Raw genomic sequence first — 21,631 nt, forward strand, 5'->3', positions numbered from 1 at the left:
AAAATGTAGAGGCTGGGATCTCTGATCCATGTGGAAGAACACACCTAACAGCAACAGCAGCTCTCCCAGGGAGTCGAACTCAAGGCTGGCCCATCTTGGACCTAACCAGGAGGGTTATTACCAAGAAACAAAAGGGTCTCCTTCGAAGGTAGTTTCACCTGTAAGGCAATGCCTTAGCCTGGTCCCTGAGGGCTTCATTAGAGTGGGGTCCTGGTGGTTTTACTGGCTTGTTAAGAAGGCTTTTCAAAGTCTTGTGTAATGATGATGAATGGCAGGGCAAAATCATGTTAACACATTATAAACAATTCCAGGGCACAAGCAGTATCTCACACTGTACTTTATTTTTCTTCACAATATTAACTAGACAGACAAGGAAAGCTTAATGGCAATGTGGCTTTTTCCAACAACACAAAGTGCCATTATAGTTCATGGTGACCAACTGGAGACTTACTTTACCTTAACCATATAAAGTGTCCTTACCGTATCTTGTGTGTGTGCAGTGTCGCAGGATATCAGCCACTCCTTAAAAGTATCAATCTTAAAAAGAGCCATGGAAGGTAAAAGTATGAAAATCTTGATAACAAAGGCTTTTGATACAAAAACACTTATTGTACACTTATTTTTATTCAAAACAAAAATAACCCCAGTAACTCAAAACAAAAGCAAACCTTGGTTGAAAGCTTAAGAAGGTATAATAAAGAAAAAAACCACCAAAAGAAAGCTTCCCCACAAGAGATGCAATTCACTATCACTCTTGCGAATTCTACCTGGGAGGGAAAAACATAATGAAATGAGCTATCTGGAAGGCCCACTGCAGGTTTCCAAAAGCTTTAGGTGCATGGAACTACTCAGTTTCTCTACTACAGTTCTACTTATTAACAGTCTTGAAATTTTTTTTGATTCAGCGAGCCTTTCCATCCTCCACCAGTGTTTCCATCTTCAGTGCTGAGCTCGGTATGCAGAATCACCTCGTTGTCAACAGGATGCTGGCTTAGTTATTTTTCTGGGCAGTCCAGATGAATGGGTGCAGTACCATTCATGCTCCACCTGGTTTTCTTTGTGTCCACTGAGATGCATATTTCATGGCTGTCCAAGGTCATGGTTGTCCAAAGACATGGAACAGAATGATTCACTGGGTTAAGACTAAGGGACTTGTATTATCACTTCCCAATTCAGTTTCGCACTGCTTAATTTTATCTTATTACAATTTTTTTCTGTGTTGTACATAATAAACATTTAGAAACAGATGTCCCTACCAACCAGAAGGCTGTCATTAAATATCCTGTGGGTTAAAACTGCACATTTATTGTTTAAATACCCATTAGACATATCCAGCTTGAAATTTATACCCCGGCACTGCCAAACGGAGCTGCACTTTGAGCCGTGCTGATGTCTCTGGAATCTAAATGTCGTACCACAAAGCTTCAAAATGTTTCTCATTTGTCACATGAGGTTCTTCAAAGAGGCATCACATCGACCCCAATACAGGTCCCTCATACCCCTAGTTCTGGTTATTCTGAAAACCTCCAACTCTCTGATCCAAACTTGGGAATGTTTTACTCATTTAAAAAGTCTTCCTCCCTCCCATCCCTGCAACAAATGTCCTTTGTCCCATAATAATTAAAACAAAACAAAACAAAAAAATCCCTGAAAGATCCAAATTGAATAACAATAAAGATCTGATTGGAACCTTCATAAGCTTGACAATGTAGAATTGTATTTCTTAAAAAATGTGTAACCACATTTGTCTGGGCTGCAAAGGACACCGCAGAATAAGATCAGAATAGAATTTCAACTGACTCCCTAATTTCCTTAGAATGGCTTATATTTCAAGCCTTTCCTGCTTTTCTCAGATAGGGTAGGTGTACATTACTAACTATAAGCGATAAGAAAGTCTAAAAACAGTCACTGCCTTAAAAGTACAATTGGAATTAGAGTTTAAGTTCACATTTATAAATTATTTGTTTTAGGATAAATTTAACTGCAAATACAGACTATTTGCAATTCTGTTCACTCAATAGATTCTGGAGGTGAAAGCTAGACATGTGTTGGGATTACCCGAATTATTTACATTTAATCTTGATTATTATAACTCCTCTCGATGTATAATCACTTCCTAATTTTTCCCATTGGGCCAGAGCTACATCTTTAGATGATAAGCGTTTACTAAGACAATGAAGATCGCATATAAATGGAAGGCCACATTGAACACGGAGAGGTAAGTGAGCTGTGGAGAGAATGTTGGCTTCTTGTTTGAACTAAATCAAGGTGCTCCCTTAATTCTAACAGTGATTTTAATTCAAATCTTAAGCCTGCCAGAATTTTCCGCCCCTGCAAAATCTTCGGAGACGAACTGATGGCCATAGGTCCCATCGCCTGTCGTTCCCGCCTCTCTTTCAGAGTATTTGTGCAGCGAGGGATTGGGAGGTTTTGGATGTTCTTCTCCTTTGGGCTTTTTTTTTTTTTTTTTTTTTTTTTTTAAGAGCCCTTGACCCCAATTTGAAAAGTGCTTATATTCTATTTAACTCTGACCCTGGCCCAATGTAAAGAGGACTGCTTTTCATTCATAAAGAGCAGTTAAGATTCAGGTGTGAATCCCTCATCAACACAAAATAGGGATGGTTCTCCGATGCCGGACTGCAAAATAATTAGATATAATGAAAAAAAAAGGAGAAAAAAATGACTAGTTGAGGCTTTTATATACATTCATTGCTTCTAACATGTTTTTAACAATAAGGAAAATGCAACATCAACTACTCTTAGAGCAAGTGCAGCCACAATACTGTACAGTTCCGGGGCCAAGCGGCTGCGCACCTTTACTGTTAAAACCAGATAACAAAACCCCACAGCAAAAGGCAGCCAGCCGGCAGTTAGCCCCCATGACCTTTGAATATATATACATTTTTCAAATACTCTGTGAATCCCGTTTGAACAACAACAATAACAAAAGACAAAACAGGCTTTATATTAAAAACGTCCATGTTCTTCATTGTTACTTCTAAAGCAGCTTGGAGGATCTTACCACGTGGAGCATACTGCAAACTGACTCCATTAAAATGATTTTGGCAGGATAGCAGCACAGGACTGGATATTTCATATTCATCACTTTGACAATGTAAACCTTTCATAAAATAATATTTTGCTTAAAAATTAGAATCATTCAAAGGTCTGATCATTCTGTTCCCTGAGGCCCGCCGGGGAGGTCTGGCTTCATACCACAGGTTTCCTGCTTTCTTGGTGGGGCGTCTAAGCGCCACTGCATCTCAGGAAGACCCTGAAGGACAGCCACCAGAAAGCCCCCGCGGAAGGAGGGCAGGAGGGCTCCGGGTGGGTCTGCGTTAAAACAGGCCACGTAAAGCAACTCTCTAAAGGTCAAACCACCATAGATTTGAATCCTCTGGTCATTCCCCATCTGGATTTTTAACTGAATGAATCTCATGGGTTTAACCAAACAGGCATGTAATCCTGAATAACATGAATTAAATGCAGAATTGCCCAGGACGGTAAACCTTCAAGAAACAAGGTCAAAGGGACAACAGATATATCTGTCACAATCAACAATTCTGTTGACATGGAAATGCGCGTAACTTGGTTGAAACAAAGCTCCTCAGTGGCCAGTGACAGCCAGGTTTCTCTTAGGTAGCTGAGACTCAGGACTTATCTCACCTTCTCAGAAATGCTTTTGAAGAATCAAGAGACAAGAATCAGCAACAGCAAATGATCATTTTTGCTCACAAATAGTGTATAGGCCATAACTAAATACAATTAAAAAAAAAAACGCTGAGATGCATGTATTTTTTAAAGCAGCTTTCGAAATATCAACCACAGCATTAAACATTGAACAGAGTACATTCCAAAGTTAATACAGATAAATGGTATATAATGCAATAATGCCACAGAGTTATTTCATCAATGTCTCAAGGCTGATTCTAAACTGGAAAAAAACAGCACATTTTCTAGTTTATTTGCTGAAGATGTCACTTCTTTTGCTACTTTATCGTTATCCATCACTGATTTTTTTTAAGTGCCCCAGGATGTACCGACAGCCCCCATATTCCACACCTGGAACTTTTTCTTTTTTTTCTGTCAGGTTTTCAAATAAAACCAAACTATAATGACAAGATAATGTTTGACATGTAATTCCATAGACCTAGGTCAATTAATCCATGACACCTCACTTCAATGCTTCTTTTAGGATTTATGACCCTCTCCAAAGTCATTTAAAGCCTTGCTTTAAACCGCATAGATGGGCCAAGGTCACACAGCCAGCGTGCCATGTGCTATGGCTAAAATGCGCCGTGGCCGTCGCCCCTCCTCATGTTCCCAGCCTTCACCATGTCCCTCTGCTAGGAAGGGTCCAGGGCCTCTGTTCCTTCCCTCCACAGTGATACATGTCTTAAGAAGAGTTGTGGCTCCCACACTCCACGTGAAAACGGGCCTACCTGGAGGACCCCAGGGTGACAGGCCCAGCCGCGCCCCTCTATTGCTCTTTCTTGACAGTGGAATTCTGAGCTCTGTCAGCTTCCAGACATTCAGAGACCACACTGCCCTGCTGATCATCCCTGGAGGAGGCCAGTGAGGGTCCAGGCTCAGTTCTAGGACCAGGCCTCCAAGCTGGGAAGCAGGCAGGTTCTGCGGACTTCGGTCTCCTAAAAGCAGGCACTTGTGGCGGCCTGACGGTCTGGGTAACTCTAGCCTTCCTGACACCGAAGTCACTGAAATGTTCACTTCCTCAAGTTCCAGAGGATTCTGTTTCCTACTCAGACAGAGCCAGTATTGGGAGTTGCAGGGTGTGTATCCAAAATATATGCATATACACAATCAGGGCTTAAGGTACTGGATGAATATTGTATAAATTGCTAAAATGCTTCTCGGCACAATTGGTAGCTTAAAAAAATACTTTCCTATGATTTAAGGGCATTTTTTCCCATCACTGTCCTCGGGCGTGGAAATCTCAGCGGGTACCACGTCCATCTGAAGCTCCCAACTCTCTTCCTCCCACGGGGGATGCATCATGTGAGTCATATGCAAAGAGTCTCTTCTTCAGGCCAGGGAGGCATGGACCTCCTCCCAGGAACCCTCCCTCTGTTAATATCACAGCCCCCAGGGCAAAGAATGCAAGTGAATGAACACCTCTCCAGCCTCCAGCAGCCAGAAAGCCAACTTCCCCAGTGATCCAGTCCTTCAGATGGTGAGTCAGTCCAGCCAACGACATGGAAAGCGAATCTGTGTTTACAGGCACAGTACATCCAGGTGGACCGCACGAAGCGGTTGCTTGGCAATTAGTGGTCGGATTTCCAAAGACAGGAGTTTTGATGGGACTGTCTTAAATAAATAAATCTTTTTTCTTAATAATGTAAAAAATAAATGATATTTTCCTTTGGCAGTAAATAGCTGATTCGACTTTTTGCCTGTAAACTGTTGTGTATGTCTGTGTGTGTGTATGTCTGTGTGTGTGTTTATATGTTATTTTTTTCTTAAACAGCCTGCAGCTTTGTTTCATGGTACATCACGACAATGTATATGATTTCTACTGCTTTACTGAACCTTTTGCATATTTGTTTGGGCAGGCGTGTTGACTTCACTTGTGGCCCAGATAGGCACCCAGGGTGATGCAAGCTCCCACCAGGACCAAGCTGAGCAGAGTCTTCAGAGACAGCCAGGAGAAATCAAACAGAGGCCGCATGCTGGGGCCATACAGTTCCACAAAGGCATCCTGCAGTCAGGGGAGAGGAGGGAAGAAGAAGGAAGAGTGTTAGAGGGAGCGCATAGAACGGCACCCCACGGAGAAAGAGGCATCCTGCCAGGGCAGTCCGGGCACCTTCAGAGGGGCCAGAGGGGAAAACACAAATGCTCTTTAGAGGCTATGATTCAGAAAACACTGTTTTCATTAATTCAAGAAATATTTATTGAGAACCTATTTACGTGCCAGGCATCTTAGAGATACAGCAGTGCCTAAAATAGACTAAAAGTTCCTACTTCACGAAGCTTCTATCTAGTGGAACAGTACGGACAGCGATCAAAGTAAATTATCACATGGTGTAGGAGAGAGTGCTAAGGGCCGAGGAGAAAAATAAAACAGCAGAGGCAGCAGGAAGTATTGGAGGTTTTACAGTTTGAGCTAGCACGCCCATCCACAAAAGTAATAAAATGTAGCAATGACAATGAATATCATACTCTCTGATTAAGTGTTGACATCTTATCAAATGTATGACATGTATTATTTTAGTCTTCGTACCAATTTTTTTTTTTTTTTAAGAGACAGAGTCTTGCTCTGTCGCCCAGGCTGCAACGCAGTGGTGCAATCATGACTCACTGCAGCCTGAACTGTTGGGAGCAAGCGATCCTCCTGCCTCCACGTCTTGAATACCCAGGATTACCACACTTAGCTAATTTTTAAATTTTTTTGTAGAGATGGGGTCTTACTATGCTTCCCAGGCTGGTCGGGAACTCCTGGGCTCAAGTGATTCTCTTGCCTCAGCTTCCCAAAGTTCTGGGATTAAAGGCATGAGCTATCTCATCCAGCGAATTCTTTGTACCAATTTTATTATTTTATTTGTTTCTGTTCTGAAGGTGAAAAAGTTTCACCTGCAGATAATCACAGGGAATAAGAGACTTTTCTAACAAATGGCAGAGCCAGGCTTTGAATCCAGATCAAAACCAGCACCCTTCTTTCTGCTGATGCCCTGGCGTGGCTAACGGCAGCTCTGTGAGGGCTCTTGATCGGCCGAGGGCTCGGTCGGTGGAGGGGCCAGGGGCGGCCTCGACTGGTGCAGTGCCAGCTTGTAAGGTCAAGGTTCTCCTGGAGAAAGGAAGCTGTCAGAGGGTTTCTCTTAAGTATGGCTAGACTGGATGACCACAACTCTGCATTTACTCAAGTTGCGAACCTCACAAGGCACGAGGTCAGGGTGTGTCACTGGACATGCAGGTCCCTGAGAGACAAAGAGGGTGCCTCCCTTCCATGCCCATCTTTCCACCTCAAGTCAGGTCTGTACTGTGTTGTAGCGAAGTCCAGCCCCAGGTTGGCTTAGACTGAACAAATCACTGAATGATCCTTTCCTAGATGTTGGGGAGATTACGTTTCACATTTGGGTCCAATGAGTATTTGGACAACTTTCTGAATGAATATTTGAATATATAAATCAGTAAGTGAATTCTTTTTACTTCTGATTTATTCAGGTATGAAGAAGAAAACAAGTCCTAGTTTCGCGTGATTCCCAACAACCCTGACTCAAAGCACGCAACGTTATGACAGGAAATGGGAACACGCCATGACCCTGGGCATTGCTGTTGGGAGGGATTCCAACTGTGGACACAGGGGCTCCCCTTCTCTGGGGCAAGGGCTGCCGTAGGGGGACCAGGGATGCTCTTGGTTTCCCCTGTGTTGGGCGTGGCCTTGGTACACTGTAGGTGCATAGCAAATGTTTGTTCGCTTAAGTTTTCTGAATACAATCATTGGTTTAAATACTTTCTTTGGCTTAATGCATTACCCACATGCTTATTAATCTAAATTACTCCTTTGATAAGTAACAACCTCTGAGAAACCCGGGATAGGCTTGGTGAGGGTTTAAGGCATTGTTAGGGGAACTTTCCACATGATTAAATACAGATTTATACGATCATTTCATGATATATAATATATGTGCCATACTTTAACAAATTCTTTTTTATAGTGTTTAAAACTTTTGCTCTTATAAGCGATATCATGATATATCTTTATACATAAATTCTTGTCTATTTGTTCAATTGCTTTTTTGAAGTAAATTCCTAGAAGTGACCTCAATTGACCAGTCATCAATATTGCTTCCCGACATCATGATGGCCTTGCCTTGGGCCAACCTCGCTCTCTCAGGGGGTGAGCTCCGACCAATGACACTTTTTACAAAAGGCAGGCAAGGATTTAGGGCAAGGGTCACACTGAGGGTGATCCTGAGCCCAGGGGACATTTGGCAATATTTGGAAGCATTTCTAGTGGTCATGATTTGGGGTGAGGGTGCTACTGGTATCTAGTGAGCAGAGGCTGGAGACACTGCTCAATATCCCACAGTGCACAGGGCAGCCCCCAAATGCCAACAGGGCCAGGCTGAGAAACCTTAGTTTATAAGATGCTCTGCGATCACAGACCACAGAAGAACAGACGACCCATCCAGTATGTCAACAGCGTTGGTCAAATCAGCACCATCAGCGAGCCCAGAGGAGTGACCGCTCACCCGGTGGGCCTTCTGCATCTTTGGAGGTCCTCAGTTAACTTTTACCAGGAGAGGGCGCAAGGGCTTTCTTCTTCTTTTTAAGTATCTATCGTTAAACATTTCTAAATTTCAGTGTTAGAAAAGCGAGGCAATAGACGTACATAAAACGTGTGTTTAGTGCTCTTAGCACAGAGCTGAGGCACGGTCATGATCGTCTGCCAAGACGCACACCACTCTCTATATACAGGGATCCACGGGACAGGAAGGAGTCAGGACTTCACAAGCTGGAGAAACTCTGCCTCTTCCAGAGAGCAACCTCGGACAGCACAGACACGGCTGCAAATGTCAGCAAGTCCGCCTCTCCTTGCTTCCGTCTCTGAGGGATGGGCAGGCTAAAACCCCCAACAGCCCAGTCAAAAGATGCCCGAATGTATCAGCACACTGGCAAGAGGTTATCTGCAATTCGGCTTGACACTGAGAAGGTCAGTGGCCAGGCTCTCAGTCCCTTTAGTCATCAGTGGAGTTTTGTGTGGCAAAATCTGAATCGGACTAAGCTCCTGATCATTTGTCCTCTCTGGACCTGAAGCCATCCTGGGACACCGGAGGAGGCAGGGACACACTCCAGCTGGCATTTTCTCCCAGTTGGCCTGGCACACAGTGCTGGAGAGCAGAAGACATGCTGTCCCAAATATCCCCACCTCCTCGGAGCTGGAATAATTCCCTCTCAGCACCCTCACCCCCACACAATTAACAGTGCTTCTCATGAACTGAACAGGCCATTTCTGATGGGCATGAAACAGGACGTCTTTTCGAGAGTGAGAAGAGCTAAACTAGTGGCTCTTGACCCAAAGCCGCAGCATGGAGGTACTGTTGCTGTCGCAGGGGGCTGAGAAGGATGTGGGACTTGGAGGAGGAGTCTGGGTGAACCCTGGCTTTGATATTTTATTAGTTTATAACCTTGAGCAGATAACCCAACCCCAGCCTCATTTACTTCATCCATAGCCATAAAATTCATTATTGTGAAGATTAACGTAGGTCACTCAAAGCCATTTGTAAATTGGATACGGAACGTGAGCCTGGGGAAGAACAAACACCTTGCTCTTGCCCGTCCTCCTGCAGACCTGCTCCGTACCTACTCAACCTGCCCTTCCCCCGAGAGGTTCTGCTGAGCCTGCCATTTTGCAGAAGCAATTTCCCAGCTCCCTCGAAGCTTTCAGATCTGAGACTTGTTCGTAATTTCCGTAGGCATTATGAACTAAAATGCACACATCCCGTGTTCTGGTTGAAGATGAAAAATCACAATCCAATGCCTACCTAGCTATCCTTCTTTAAACATTATTAGTCAGATTGTAGGGCTAGAGGGCAAGTCATTTAACCCCCTGGAGGTTGGATCTGGCCTCTAAACTTTGCCCTCCCACGATTCCAGAGCTCAAAGGAGACCCTGTGGCTTTGGGACTGAATGTCCTGAAAGCTTCTTTCGAAGAAAGTCTTCTTGCTTTTTCAAACATCCCTATTAGGGCGATTTCCGAAGTCTGTTTGAACAGTCTGTCATTATTTGTTTAAGTTTGAAAGCTGTTTTAAATAAACACATGCTCATTTTATGTATTAAAAGCAACAAAGAGGGAAAAAGAAAACCTGGGTTGTCATCATGTGATTCGGACAAACTCCCAGTCTATATATTTAGGACTCTGTGTCCCTTGCTCATGTCAGGACTGGCAAGGGCTTACCCAACTTCACAGATCACAGGTTCCCATGGAGAGGCTCGCACCGGCTCCTCCCATGGGGAAGAGGTGGGCAGGGCCCCAGCTCTGGCGGCTCTGTCCCCAACTGCTTCTCCACAAATTTCCAATTCAGAGGCCACAGAGCATCTGAGTTCCACCCAGGGCTGGCCCAAGAGAACAGGATGGCCAAACTCCCAGGCCCAGACTTGCTGTAGAATTGGAAGCAGGCCAGGTAGGTGTCAATGGGGAGAGACCAGGGTCAAGACTCCTAAACTCAGCAGAGATGTCCTCATCCCTCCGGGCTGTGGTGCACTCCCACCCCTCTTTCTCTGTCTTCCGGGAGGCAGCTGCGCTCCAACATTTTCCTTTTCCCTTCAGGACCTTCAAGATATATTTTCTTAGATGGAGTCTCGCTCTGTCGCTCAGGCTGGAGTGCGGTGGCTCCCTCGTTCAAGTGATTCCCCCACTTCAGCCTCCTGTGTAGCTGGGACTACAGGTGCCCTCCACCATGCCTGGCTAATTTTTGTATTTTTAGTGGAGACAGGTTTCATGTTGGCTAGGCTGGTCTTGAACTCCTGGCCTCAAGTGATCCTCCTGTCTCGACCTCCCAAAGTGCTGGGATTACAGGCATGAGCCAGCACGCCTGGTCCCTTCAAGAAATTTCATTTAAACCTGGCTCCAAATAAAATGAGATTTCTTTTTTAAAAACGGTCAGATGGTCAAGAATGGAAGAGAATGTTAATCCTTAGTGCTGGAAAGAATGGCATGCGGCTGGGGATATGGGCGGGGGTCCCAAAACAACGCTTATGCCCAGGTAAAGGTAAACACGGAACGCTTCTGAATTTGGTAATGCACATCAAAAGCCTTTTAAAAAAGCTTTTGCTAGTAATCTCACTTCCAGTTATTTATTTTGAAAAAATAATAAAACACACAGGTTATTTGTAATAGCATAAACCTGGAAACAAATGTCTGAAAATAAATGAGTGACGTGATGAGTTCCGCATGATGGAATGCTGCTGAGCATTAAAAGCCATACCCTCTATTTGTTGGCAAGGAATTGTGTCCCTGATGTCATAGTGGGTGAAGCAGGACAAACCGGTCAGCAAAACAGGAATCCACATTTGTAAAAACCCAACATATACATGTGTGCATATTCATGTAGAAAAAAATAATATAAAGGAATACGCCAAGATTTAACAGTGATTACCTTGGAAGGCAGAAGTAGGCATGGAGGCATGGCATTTATGAGGCTATTCTGATTTTTTTCCTTAGCTGTCTTTTCTAATTCAATACAAAAATGTGTATTACTATTTATGAAATATATTTTAATATATATTACACATAGTAATGTTACATTCTAAGTGCTTACTTAATCTGAAAAAATTCCAGACTCTAATTTGACAAACAAAAATGCTGGGAGATGATGGAGAGAGACATGGACTCTCAGGCAGCAGCCACGACCTAGAACCATGCAACAGCCCCAGGGTTAAGGGAAGGCCTCCTTAGACCCAGGTCCAGAAGAGCTGTCAAGAGCTCTGCCCAGCAGACCAATGAGCTCAGTGTGTGTTCTCGGCTATCTTTACATACTGGAGAAGTTTAATATGGCTTAACTGGCTATAAGCAAATGAGAAATTCAGCTATATTCTACAATCTTTGAGCTGACTATGCATGCAGACGTTGTATAATCAAAGGGGATTCTAAGAGAGAAAAGCCATCTTGTCCCCAAAGGGCTTATAATCTGGAGAGAAGTAATGCCTCTACGTGCGCATTTGAACTAAACTAAACCGATGTGTGCCGCTATTGTGTATCCAGCAGAGTGCAAAGTCTCATCAGCAGTGAGAAGAAAGTAAAAAGAAAATCAGATCATGCCAATGCGAGGTCAGACGCGGCCATCAGATGCCCTTGATATTTTCTATGTTTCAAGAGTTTATAATTTTGTCTCCATGGGGGTCTCTGCGGATCTCTTCTCTCATGACAACTTTAGGGTTAGAGAGGAAAGAGACAGGAAAGGGAAAATCGCTGTAACAGAAAACGTTGAGCTGGAAGGAACCTCAGAGTACGTTCAGATTCCCTGCATTGGTGCAATGATGTCTAATAAAGATGTGAGCTCTTTTCTTAACTAGGTGAGGTGAGTGAAATTGTGACAGGTAAAGCAAACTTCTTACAGTGTGTATTCAGAAGGAAATTCATGGTGGACAGGGAGCATGAAGGCTGGGTTTCATTTCACAGGTTAGATCGCTGGCAAGCAGCTGGTTCTTCTCTCTGCCTAGGGAACCTCCTTCCTGCCTCCCTCAACTTGCTTCCTCCCATCCCGCCCCTCCTCTGTGCCCCAACTTTGACTCCATCCCACAAGTCTCATCTGGGCTTCCAAGTGGTGCTGACGAACATCACCCAACCTTGCAGACTGGTGCTGCTGAAAACGGATGGTCTTTAAACTCAGTGAGTTCTGACACCACCTAGCAATCCTTTACCCTTTGTCAGATCTTTTCTGTTCCTTTTGCTGACAGTTCCCAACAGCCACCACTTGTCTCACCTGTCTTCCTCACCTTTTAGCAGTGAATGCCACCTTTTACTTCTCTGAGAAAACGGGTTGTTGGGCAAGAATTACCATTGCTTTCCACCCTGGCCCATGCACAGATGTCCATTTCTCCCTGTCCTTCCCTGCTCCTCTCCACCCTTCTCCCTGATTCCACCATCTCCCATTGCTTCCGGAACCTTCCCCTGTCAGTTGTCCCTGCTCTCTACTACAGTTTCAACCACATCCTTCCTTCTGGCCTCCGAGAGCCTCCAAGTGTCCATGCCGATGTGTGCTCCACCCTAATTATTATCTTCTCTGTCTCTGCCCTCCTAGACAAGCTGCCAACCCACACTCATCGGCTCACTTCCCGCCCACATTTGAACCCATTCAGGATGGCTTCTTTCTATATTGTGCCTCTTAAACCACCCCTACAGAGACCACCAATACCCTCCATGTGGTTAAATCCCCTGGATGTGAGGCTGCATCTTACTAGGTGCTCTGATGCCCTGGACACCAGGACCACTGAGGGTCTTCTGTGACTCTGCTCTCTTTGGTCTGCCCCTTCCTCCTAGAGAATTTCCTTTCTGTCTCCCTCATGGGCACTTCCTCCCTGGCCCATTCTGATACGTTCTTGAGGCTGCCTGTCAGGCATCTGTCTGGATATTCTTTTCTCTCTTTGGCCAATCTCTTTCACTCTCTTGGTCTTAAATACCACCCCTGTGATAATGTCCCTAACATCTTTACATCCAGTCTCACTTCCTACCCTGACTCCCAGATACTTATTCCACTTGCTTTCCAAGACATCCCCTAGGGAGTTCAAACCTGCCCAAACTGAAGCTATCATCACTCCCTCCTTCAAGCCTCTCTCTCGTTCTGTCTTCAACCTGCCTATGGCATCAAGTAAATCTATAGCTTGAGAGTCTCCTAAATGTTTTTCTTTTCCTCAGGCCCCACATTCATTAATCAGTAAATCCCATGGCCATAGGTTAGGTTCCCTTAGAAGCCGTCCCTAAGAAAGATTTGAGTGCAAGTGGTTTATTTGGGAGATGATGCTAAGAACTCTAAGTGAAGCAGGGAAGGGAGAGCAAAAAGGAAAAGACCCATGCATGAGTTCCCTTAGCAAGTAAGTTACTGCTACTGGTAAACAGGGCTTACTCCTGCCAGGGAAATCTGAGGACCAATGTAGACCATGCATCGCTTGTTCATCCACTGAGGGGCTAGGGAGCTGGGGCATTTATACACCAAATCCTGCTCTTCATTGGTTGAAGGTAGCTCCTGTGGAATGTCAATACCCCAGCACTCCTAGCTGGCCATGTCACAGGTGAAGTACCCATCAAGGAAATAGACGCAGATGCCACATCTCTTGTGGCTGGAGGTCAAGTTAGTGAGCCCTGAAGTGGCCAGGGGAGAGGACGGAACAGGGAGGTAGATGCACTGCTGATTTTGCCACCTGAACACTTCTCTCTTGCTTCACCTTCTCTCCCCAGGATGACTGCTGTGATTTCCAATCTGATCTCTGTGCCTTGGTCTGAGTCTTGTGCTCTGCCTATAAATCTCTTCTGTGTACTGCAGCCACAGCGACCCATTCAGAATCAAATCTGTTGTGCTTAAGTCTACAGTTCCCAGTGCTCTGGCTCCAACCTAGTTCTCCTGCTGAGCTTGTCACTCTTACATCAACCTTGGTTCATTCAGAGATTCAGCTCAATCATTTTCTGCAAGCAATTGTCTCCAGATCCCTAAGTTGATCCGAACAATCCTCGGCTGTTCCCTGTTCACGGTGTTATATGAAGATCATCTTTTAGGCCTGCTTTCCCCATTCAACTCCTAGCACCTGGAGGTGCAGGACGTTTTATTTATCTTTGGATCCCTGGAGCATGTGTCTGTCATATATTAGTAACTCAGCAAATATTTGTGGAGCTGAAATAAACTGATTTGTATTATGATACGGCAGGTTTTCCAAACATCCTAATAGATGATATTCTTTTAAAAGGGGAGTATTCAGAGGCCAAAGAAATAACCAGCTTAAAAAAATTCAGTGCTTTATTTTTTTCAGCAGTAGCCTCTAGTGTCTCCCTCCCGGGGACTGATGTTTAGCTGATTCCCAAGGACATGGTGGGAACTGACTGATCCTTGTCCCTGCTATACTGGTTGCCTAATATTTTTCATATCACCCCCACTCACGGGCGCTTGATTCTCCAAGAAAGGAAGCAGCATTTTCCAAACTCATTTGGTCCCCAACCCTTCTGTCACGGAGACTGCTGCTGTGTTTTCAGTATTAGGAAGACACACTTTGACAAATGCTGCCTAAGAGGGTGACAGAGCAATCATGGGGACAATTACAAGACATGTAAACAGATCATCTTCACACAATACCGCGAACAGGGAACAGCCGAGGATTGTCCGGCTCAACCTAGGGATCTGGAGACTGTTGCTTGCAGAAAATGATTGAGGTGAATCTCTGAATGAACCAAGGTTGATGTAAGAGTGACAAGCTCAGCAGGAGAACTAGGTTGGAGCCACCAGAGCACTGGGAACCTTAGACTTAAGCATGGAAGCAACAGATTTGATTCTGAATGGGGCACTCTGGCTGCAGTACACAGGCAAGAGGGGTAGCATTGGAGCCTGTGGTTCAGGGCATGGGAGATGACCAGGGGTCAAAGGCTGTTTCTACACATCTATGCAAACGTAGAGACCACTGGGTGCGTCCTGATCCTAGATTCCACCAAGAGGGCTGGAGACTCATCGGCAATAATACCACCTGTGACTGCTGCAGCTGCCTAGAGTCTATGGCATGCGACTCTCAGGTGAGAGAGAACGCCAGAAGAAAGAGAAAGGGTGTGAAGGAGGAAGCGGGGTAGAGATACTCGTCTTGCAGAGAGAGCTCTTCACGAAGCCAAGCAAGTGTGAGTCTTCTGACACCAGGGTCGGCTCAGAGGAACAGGGGGTGCAAGCCGCCCTGGCCGCTGGGAATAGTGGCCAGCAGAGCACACGCAAGGAAGTGAGGGCTTTTTTCTACCTGAATAAAGCATCTGGTGAGGAAGTGACTCCATTTCCCGCCTTATCATCGGCCTGGCAGGATTTCCTCCACAGCCACATTGTGCTGAATGAGTCTAGAGGATTCTGTCTGCAGAGCAGCGTGGCTTCGGCAGCTGCACGCTTCCTTCTGTCCCCTGTGACTCTTCCTCCAGCACCCTCCCTTGACTCCCAAAATATTGTTTCCGGGTTTGGGGGAAAAGGAAAGGGAAAAAAATAATGCTTGAGCATATAACTGAAGGACACACAGCTGCCTGGGCCGGAGACAGAGAAGAGGCCTGCGGGAGCGTGAGAAGCAGAAGGACTCGCCTCCCTCCGGGCTGGCAAGGGCTGCTCCCCAAAGCCATCTTCAGTGCCTGGGGGTTGATCTTGGAGGAACTCTGGGCCCAGGGGGAGGGGCTGGTTGAATCACGGGCCAATGACATATGTGAAACCTAATCTCCGCGTCATTTGGATGTAACTAGAAACCTGCTGGAGACATGGCAGGAGATGAAAAACCCAAACAAAACAAAAACAAAACTTGCCCGCTTACCACAGTTGGTCCAGGGAAGTTCTGGTGTATTCTGTTATGCAAATGTAGCTGAGAATGCAAATCTGGCAGGGGCCTTCAGGAGCTGGGGAGGCTGAAAAATGAGAAGCCCGAGTGGGTGCTTCCTTTCTCTGGCATTATTTTCACTTTGAAAATAATGATGCTGTGGGCCAGGGCAGAGGAAGCTTGGCCCCATCCACCTGCTGATGGAGACCTGAGCTGGAGCGGGCCATTCCCGGGCTGGACCTCGAGGACTCCTTAGTCTAACTGCCTTCTGGGCTAGGGTAGAAGGTGGCATCTGGAGGGAAACACAGAGCCCTGTTCCCCACTGGCTGTCGTCCTAGCTATGCAAATACCGCAGGGAGAGGCCACCGGGCCATCTGTGGGCTCACATCCCTCCTGCAAGGAGGTGTGGTCAGTCCAGTAATTCAAAAGATGTACTTTTGAAATGGTGAAGAAATGCATTGATAGCAAAATGTGCTAAAAATATGTTAATAGTTATGCTATTTGGTTCACCAGGTTCGTGTAACAAACCATAAAAAGAGAGACTAAGGCCGCATCTATATGACCTTGAAATCTCATCTTCAGCGGGCTGATTCATTCAGTATCCAAACACATTTTTGTAAGGTGCTGAGGATTTAGCTTAAAGCTAAAAGAGACACATGGCCTGCCCTAGAGTAACTGCTCGGTAATATTCCCAGCAGCTTCACGGGCCTGAGAATTTTCTCAGCACTGAATTCAAAGTGCTTTGTGTCTGTAGGCCCATTTGCCCTGCAGTGGCCTTGCCAGAAGAGAAGAGACCCATGCTCCTGTCCTCATTTTAAGGCACGCCTGAAGAGGTAAAGAAAGGGCATACATGCACACAGGCCTCAGCCACCTGCCTGCCGGTGCTTTGGGTTTAAAACAAGGTTTCTTCATTTTTCTTGCCACCTTCCTCATTCCATTACCTTCTTTTGGCTAGAGCCTCGGAGGGCCCTGCCTATTCTGGTGCTCAGCTCTCTCTTGTTTGGGGCTTAAGCTATTTCACTGTTTGGGGGAAGTATCACTTCCCCCCTCCACGAACATAAGGTGACAAACTTAATACTTTATGATACTGTGTTCGACATAAAAATATGTCCAGCAAAAACCTTAATTATTACAACTCAACAATCAAAACCTAGTTAGCTAAATTTAAAACATGGGTAAAGGATTCTGGTAGACATTTCACCAAAGAAAGGACACGAATGGCCAGCAAGCACACGAAAAGATGCTCACTATCATTAGTCACTAGGGAAATGCAAATCAAAACCACAAGGAGAGATCACTTCATATCCACTAGCATGGCTATAATTTTAAAAATAGGTAGTAACAAGTGTTGGCGAGGATGCTGAAAAATCAAAACCCTCGCACATTGCAGGTGGGAATGTCAAATGGTGCAGCCATTGTGGAAAAGTTTGGTGGTTCCTCAAAAAGTTAAATAGAATCCCTACATGACCCAGCAACTCAATTCCTAGTAGATATACCCAACGGAATGGAAAATGCATGCTCACACGAAAACTGGTACACAAATATTCACATTAGCATTATTCATAGGAGCCAAGAGTAGAAAAGACCCAAATATCCACTAACTGAGGAACAAATAAACAAAACGTGGTCCACCCATACAACAGAATCCTACGACTCAGCCAGAAAAAGGAATGAGGCACTGGCACATGCTACAACGTGGATGACCCTCAAAAAACATGATGCTAAGGGAAGGGATCCAGGCACAAAAGGCCACCCACTGTGTGATTCCATTGATATCAAATGTCCAAAATAGGCAAGGCCATAAAGACAAAAAGTTAGATTAGTGGTGGCCAGAAGATGGGGAGAGGGGAAGACTCGGGAGTCACTGCTAATGGGTACAGGGCTTCTTTTTGGAGGGATGCAGAACTTCCGGAATTACCTAATGGTGATGGTTTTACAATCTTTTGACCATACTAAAAACCAACACGTTGATCACTTTCAATGGAATTTTATGGCCTGTGAACTATATCTCAATAATTATATTCCTTACATGACATGAAGAGGGACTAAACTATTTTTTGAGACAGAGTTTCACTGTGTTGTCCAGGCTGGAGTGTCGTGGTGCAATCTCAGCTCATTGTGACCTCCGCCTCCTATGTTCAAGTGATTCTCCTGCCTCAGCCTCCCAAGCAGCTGGGACTACAGGGGCCTGCTACCATGCCTGGCTAATTTTTGTATTTTCAGTAGAAACAAGGTTTCACTATGTTGGCCAGGCTGGTCTTGAACTCCTGACATCATGATCCACCCACTTCGGCCTCCCAAAGTGCTGGGATTACAGGCATGAGCCACCATGCCTGGCCGGGACTAAACTATTTTTATGCCCTATGGAATTTCACAGAAGTACTGGCTTGTGATGCCTCCTCTGCTCATAGTGTATGAGGAATGGGACTCTGCTGGTTAGAAAATGTGCACCATTCTCATTCTCCAAAAGAAAAAAGGAAGAAATGTAGTAGGAGGTGGCATGGTTTGTGTTCTGGATGAATTAGGGTGGGATGGGTGAGCACCGGGGCACTGAGTGGCTCAATTCACCTCTGGGGCCTTCAATTTTCCTCATCTGAAAACTCCACCATAGCGAACCTCCAAGAAGTCTCCTTCCGCTCTACCATCTGGGCTTACCTAGTTAGTGACCTTATTCCTCACCCTTTCTCATGCATCCTTGGGGACGTGACTTACGTTGTGTTGGCGCATGCCAGAGCTGTGTTACTGTAACTATTGCAGAGGATCTCCTGTTTCCTCTGTGTGGTCTGTCTCTTCCATCTGCCACTTCTCCACTGCTCTTCTCCCCACCTGGCCTCAGACCCTCCTGCTGTGAGTTAGGAGGAGGCCTTTCTTGGCATAGCAGTCAAGCTGCTGTGACCTCTGACGTGCCTCTGTGCTTCCAATCTCTTTGCTTTTACGAGCATAATCCAGGTTATTTGTCCCATACCCCATGTCTCATATGTCCACAAAGCCCTCTGCCCCTCATGCCAAGTTTAATTAGAACTGGTGACATCAGTGTGCCTAAAAGTAGGGAGCAGGTGGGAACTGCTTATCCTCAATACCAAACAGGACTCTCCACTGCCTGGTAGGGGCTGGGGATTCCATGGGCAGACTGGAGCTTGGATTATATCCACCCACTGTTCTTCCTTGGGATCTGGAGCCACAGGTGTGGCTCTCCTTCCCAGCCCACGCCATTGTCCATACCTGTCTCCGTATGTGAGCAGGACATAATCGCTGTGTGCTCCACAGGGACTGGTGACAGGCACATATGCTCTACGTGGAGGCCAAGTGTGCTGTGGTCCCTGTGCCTGCCATGTGACCTCTGAACATGGGGTAGGGCCCAGGCTGCCTCCCTCTATTTTTGCCACTGCAAGAGTTAATTCATGAAAATATGCCAAAAATGGGAACTGAAAGCAGATGCTTGTCAAGTTCTGCAGCTTGGCCTAATCGCTGTCATCAGGACGTCGCTGTTGGGGGCAGTGTGGGGAGGGAGCCCTTCATTTATTAAATGTGGAGGGCCAGAGTTGGGGGCCGAATGTTTGGTTCTCACTTGTTTAAATCAGTAAGTGTTGACTGAGGCTGGTGTTGGTGGGGAGGGGGTACAAAGAATCTGCATGTCCTAATAGGAACTTGCTGAAAGTGGCCTCAGACCTGGGTGGGGGGTATGCAGAAGAAAAAGAGCAAAACAGACCAGGCTGGATGAGGCGCCATCCTCAGCCAGCTGAGCACTGCCAGCCTCCAGCCCTGACTCATCTGACACTTGCTTTTTGGGACTGGTTATGGAGTCAGCCTGGGCATCTTTTCTGGAAGCTCCACACTGGGCTTTTCTGGTTATAGACTCAGCCTGGGTATCTTTTCTGGAAGATCCACTCCAGGGCTCTGGCCCTGATAACTTATCGCAGGTTCAGATATCTGCTGAGGACCAGATACACCCTGGATGGTGCTGGTTCCATTGCTCTTGTTTTGGGGCAGGTAAGTCACAAATGGCTGAACCTTCACAGGCTGCTCGCATCCCACTCAAAAGCACCCCAACGTGTGATAGTCCTACTCAGATCCCAGCTCCCTGGTTCTGCAGCTCAGTGGGTCATTCTGTGACCATCAGAGTGACTGCAATGATCCTCTGAGAAGCCCATGGGAGAGGCTTCTTATCCACACCATCAATCTACCCATCAGTAAGAGAAGAACAGTTATATCCTCTGTGCTCAGGGGGCAGGGGGAGCTGACGGATGGTGGTGAACTCCTCAGTGAGCTCCATATGGGCATGCTAAGAAAAATCTGCTTTCATTTTGTAGTTTATGATTTAGTTCAGTTCACCTGGAAAGACTCAGCATGAATAAAACCAGATGCATTTCAAGGCACACTGCTTGGCTCCTTGACAATCCTCTTCCTTCCTCATCAGACAGGCTTCCTGTGCCCAGGGAAGACAGCAGACCGCTCTATCACAAGGAAAATGCCGTCTCTGTCAGTGGCAGCAGCTGTTAGTACCAGAACAGGCAAACGGCGGACCAGGTCAGCCTGTGGTTCTGGATCCTGGCTTATTCACACATGGACGAGATCTGCCGGTGTGGCCTCCCGTCTGAATAGCTGTTTACTCTGAAGGACCTCTGACAGTGTGCGTTCTCTCCCTAGCTATATATAAGGATACTGCCGTATATATAACTAGAGACAGAGGGAAAAACAGACAAAGACTCAGAGAGAGAAACGGGAGACGCAGAGACCCAGAAAGACAAAGAGAAAAAGAAAAGCCAAAAGCAATCATGGATGAGTTTCAAGTGAGTGGAGGGGCTGAAACATCTTCCATCAGCACACCCTCCAGGGGCACAGTTGACAGCTGGCTGACCTGACCCAAGGACACGCTCTGTCAGTGAAGCCAGCGAAGCCGGCCTGCTGGGGGCAGGAGCAAGGTCAGAATACTACATGTGCCCATGGTACAGAGCCTGTCAGCGTTGTTGGCAGCGGGCACTTAACACGAGAAAAGTCGTGCCCCTGGGAGATCCACTTCCAAGGCAACTGTCGTTTCCCGTCAAATGCTCAGGACGGGTCAGACACATTTGCAGCTTGCAGCAGCGAGCCTGGGGGACCCTGCCTGTGGAAGGGATGCAGGTATTTGCTGGCTGGATTGGAAACAGGATTTGAACTGTGCTACGGGGCCTTCAGACACCGACTATTCTGCAGGCAAAAGGGCAGGGCCAGAACGTTCCAGGTGGGACTGGAAGCTGAGTGAGTGGTCAGCGCCCATGCCGATGTGCATGTGGCACCGGCAGAACCCTGCTGCCATTGCAGAAACCTTGGAGCGAGTTGGCTCAGGTTGCATTCAGTGATGAGAACATTTACTGACCACCCGTGTTGCACTCAGCATGTGGAGCGCTGCAGGGGAGGTAGTGAGCTCAACTCCGCCTGGCAATGAGCTCCTGAAGGCAGGGATGACGTCATACTTATCACCCAAATCAGGTACTCAGTCAGTGCTCTTCCAATGGGATGACTCAGAGATGTTCACACCTAAGGTCATAAGAATAAGCTCAAGTCTGGGCTGGTGAAGGCTTCAAGAGAAATTTTAGGTCGAGCAAATTGCTATTTCCATTGAGGGAACCCCTTGGCCAATCTTGGATCCATGGGC

At 46.1% G+C, this 21,631-nt stretch overlaps 1 protein-coding gene across 1 annotated transcript in view; it reads right to left on the reverse strand.

Moving 5' to 3' along the window:
• Positions 1–322: 322 nt before the first annotated feature.
• BCL2 (BCL2 apoptosis regulator) overlaps positions 323–21,631 on the reverse strand; it is a 204,020-nt gene continuing 182,711 nt past the window's right edge. Inside the window, exon 3 of the mRNA XM_035271296.3 lies at positions 323–5,716. Coding sequence (XP_035127187.1) covers positions 5,582–5,716 — 135 coding nt within the window. The 3' untranslated portion in view covers positions 323–5,581. The remainder of the gene's footprint in view (positions 5,717–21,631) is intronic.

This window comes from Callithrix jacchus, chromosome 13, assembly GCF_049354715.1.
Source record: "Callithrix jacchus isolate 240 chromosome 13, calJac240_pri, whole genome shotgun sequence".
NCBI lineage: Eukaryota > Metazoa > Chordata > Mammalia > Primates > Cebidae > Callithrix > Callithrix jacchus.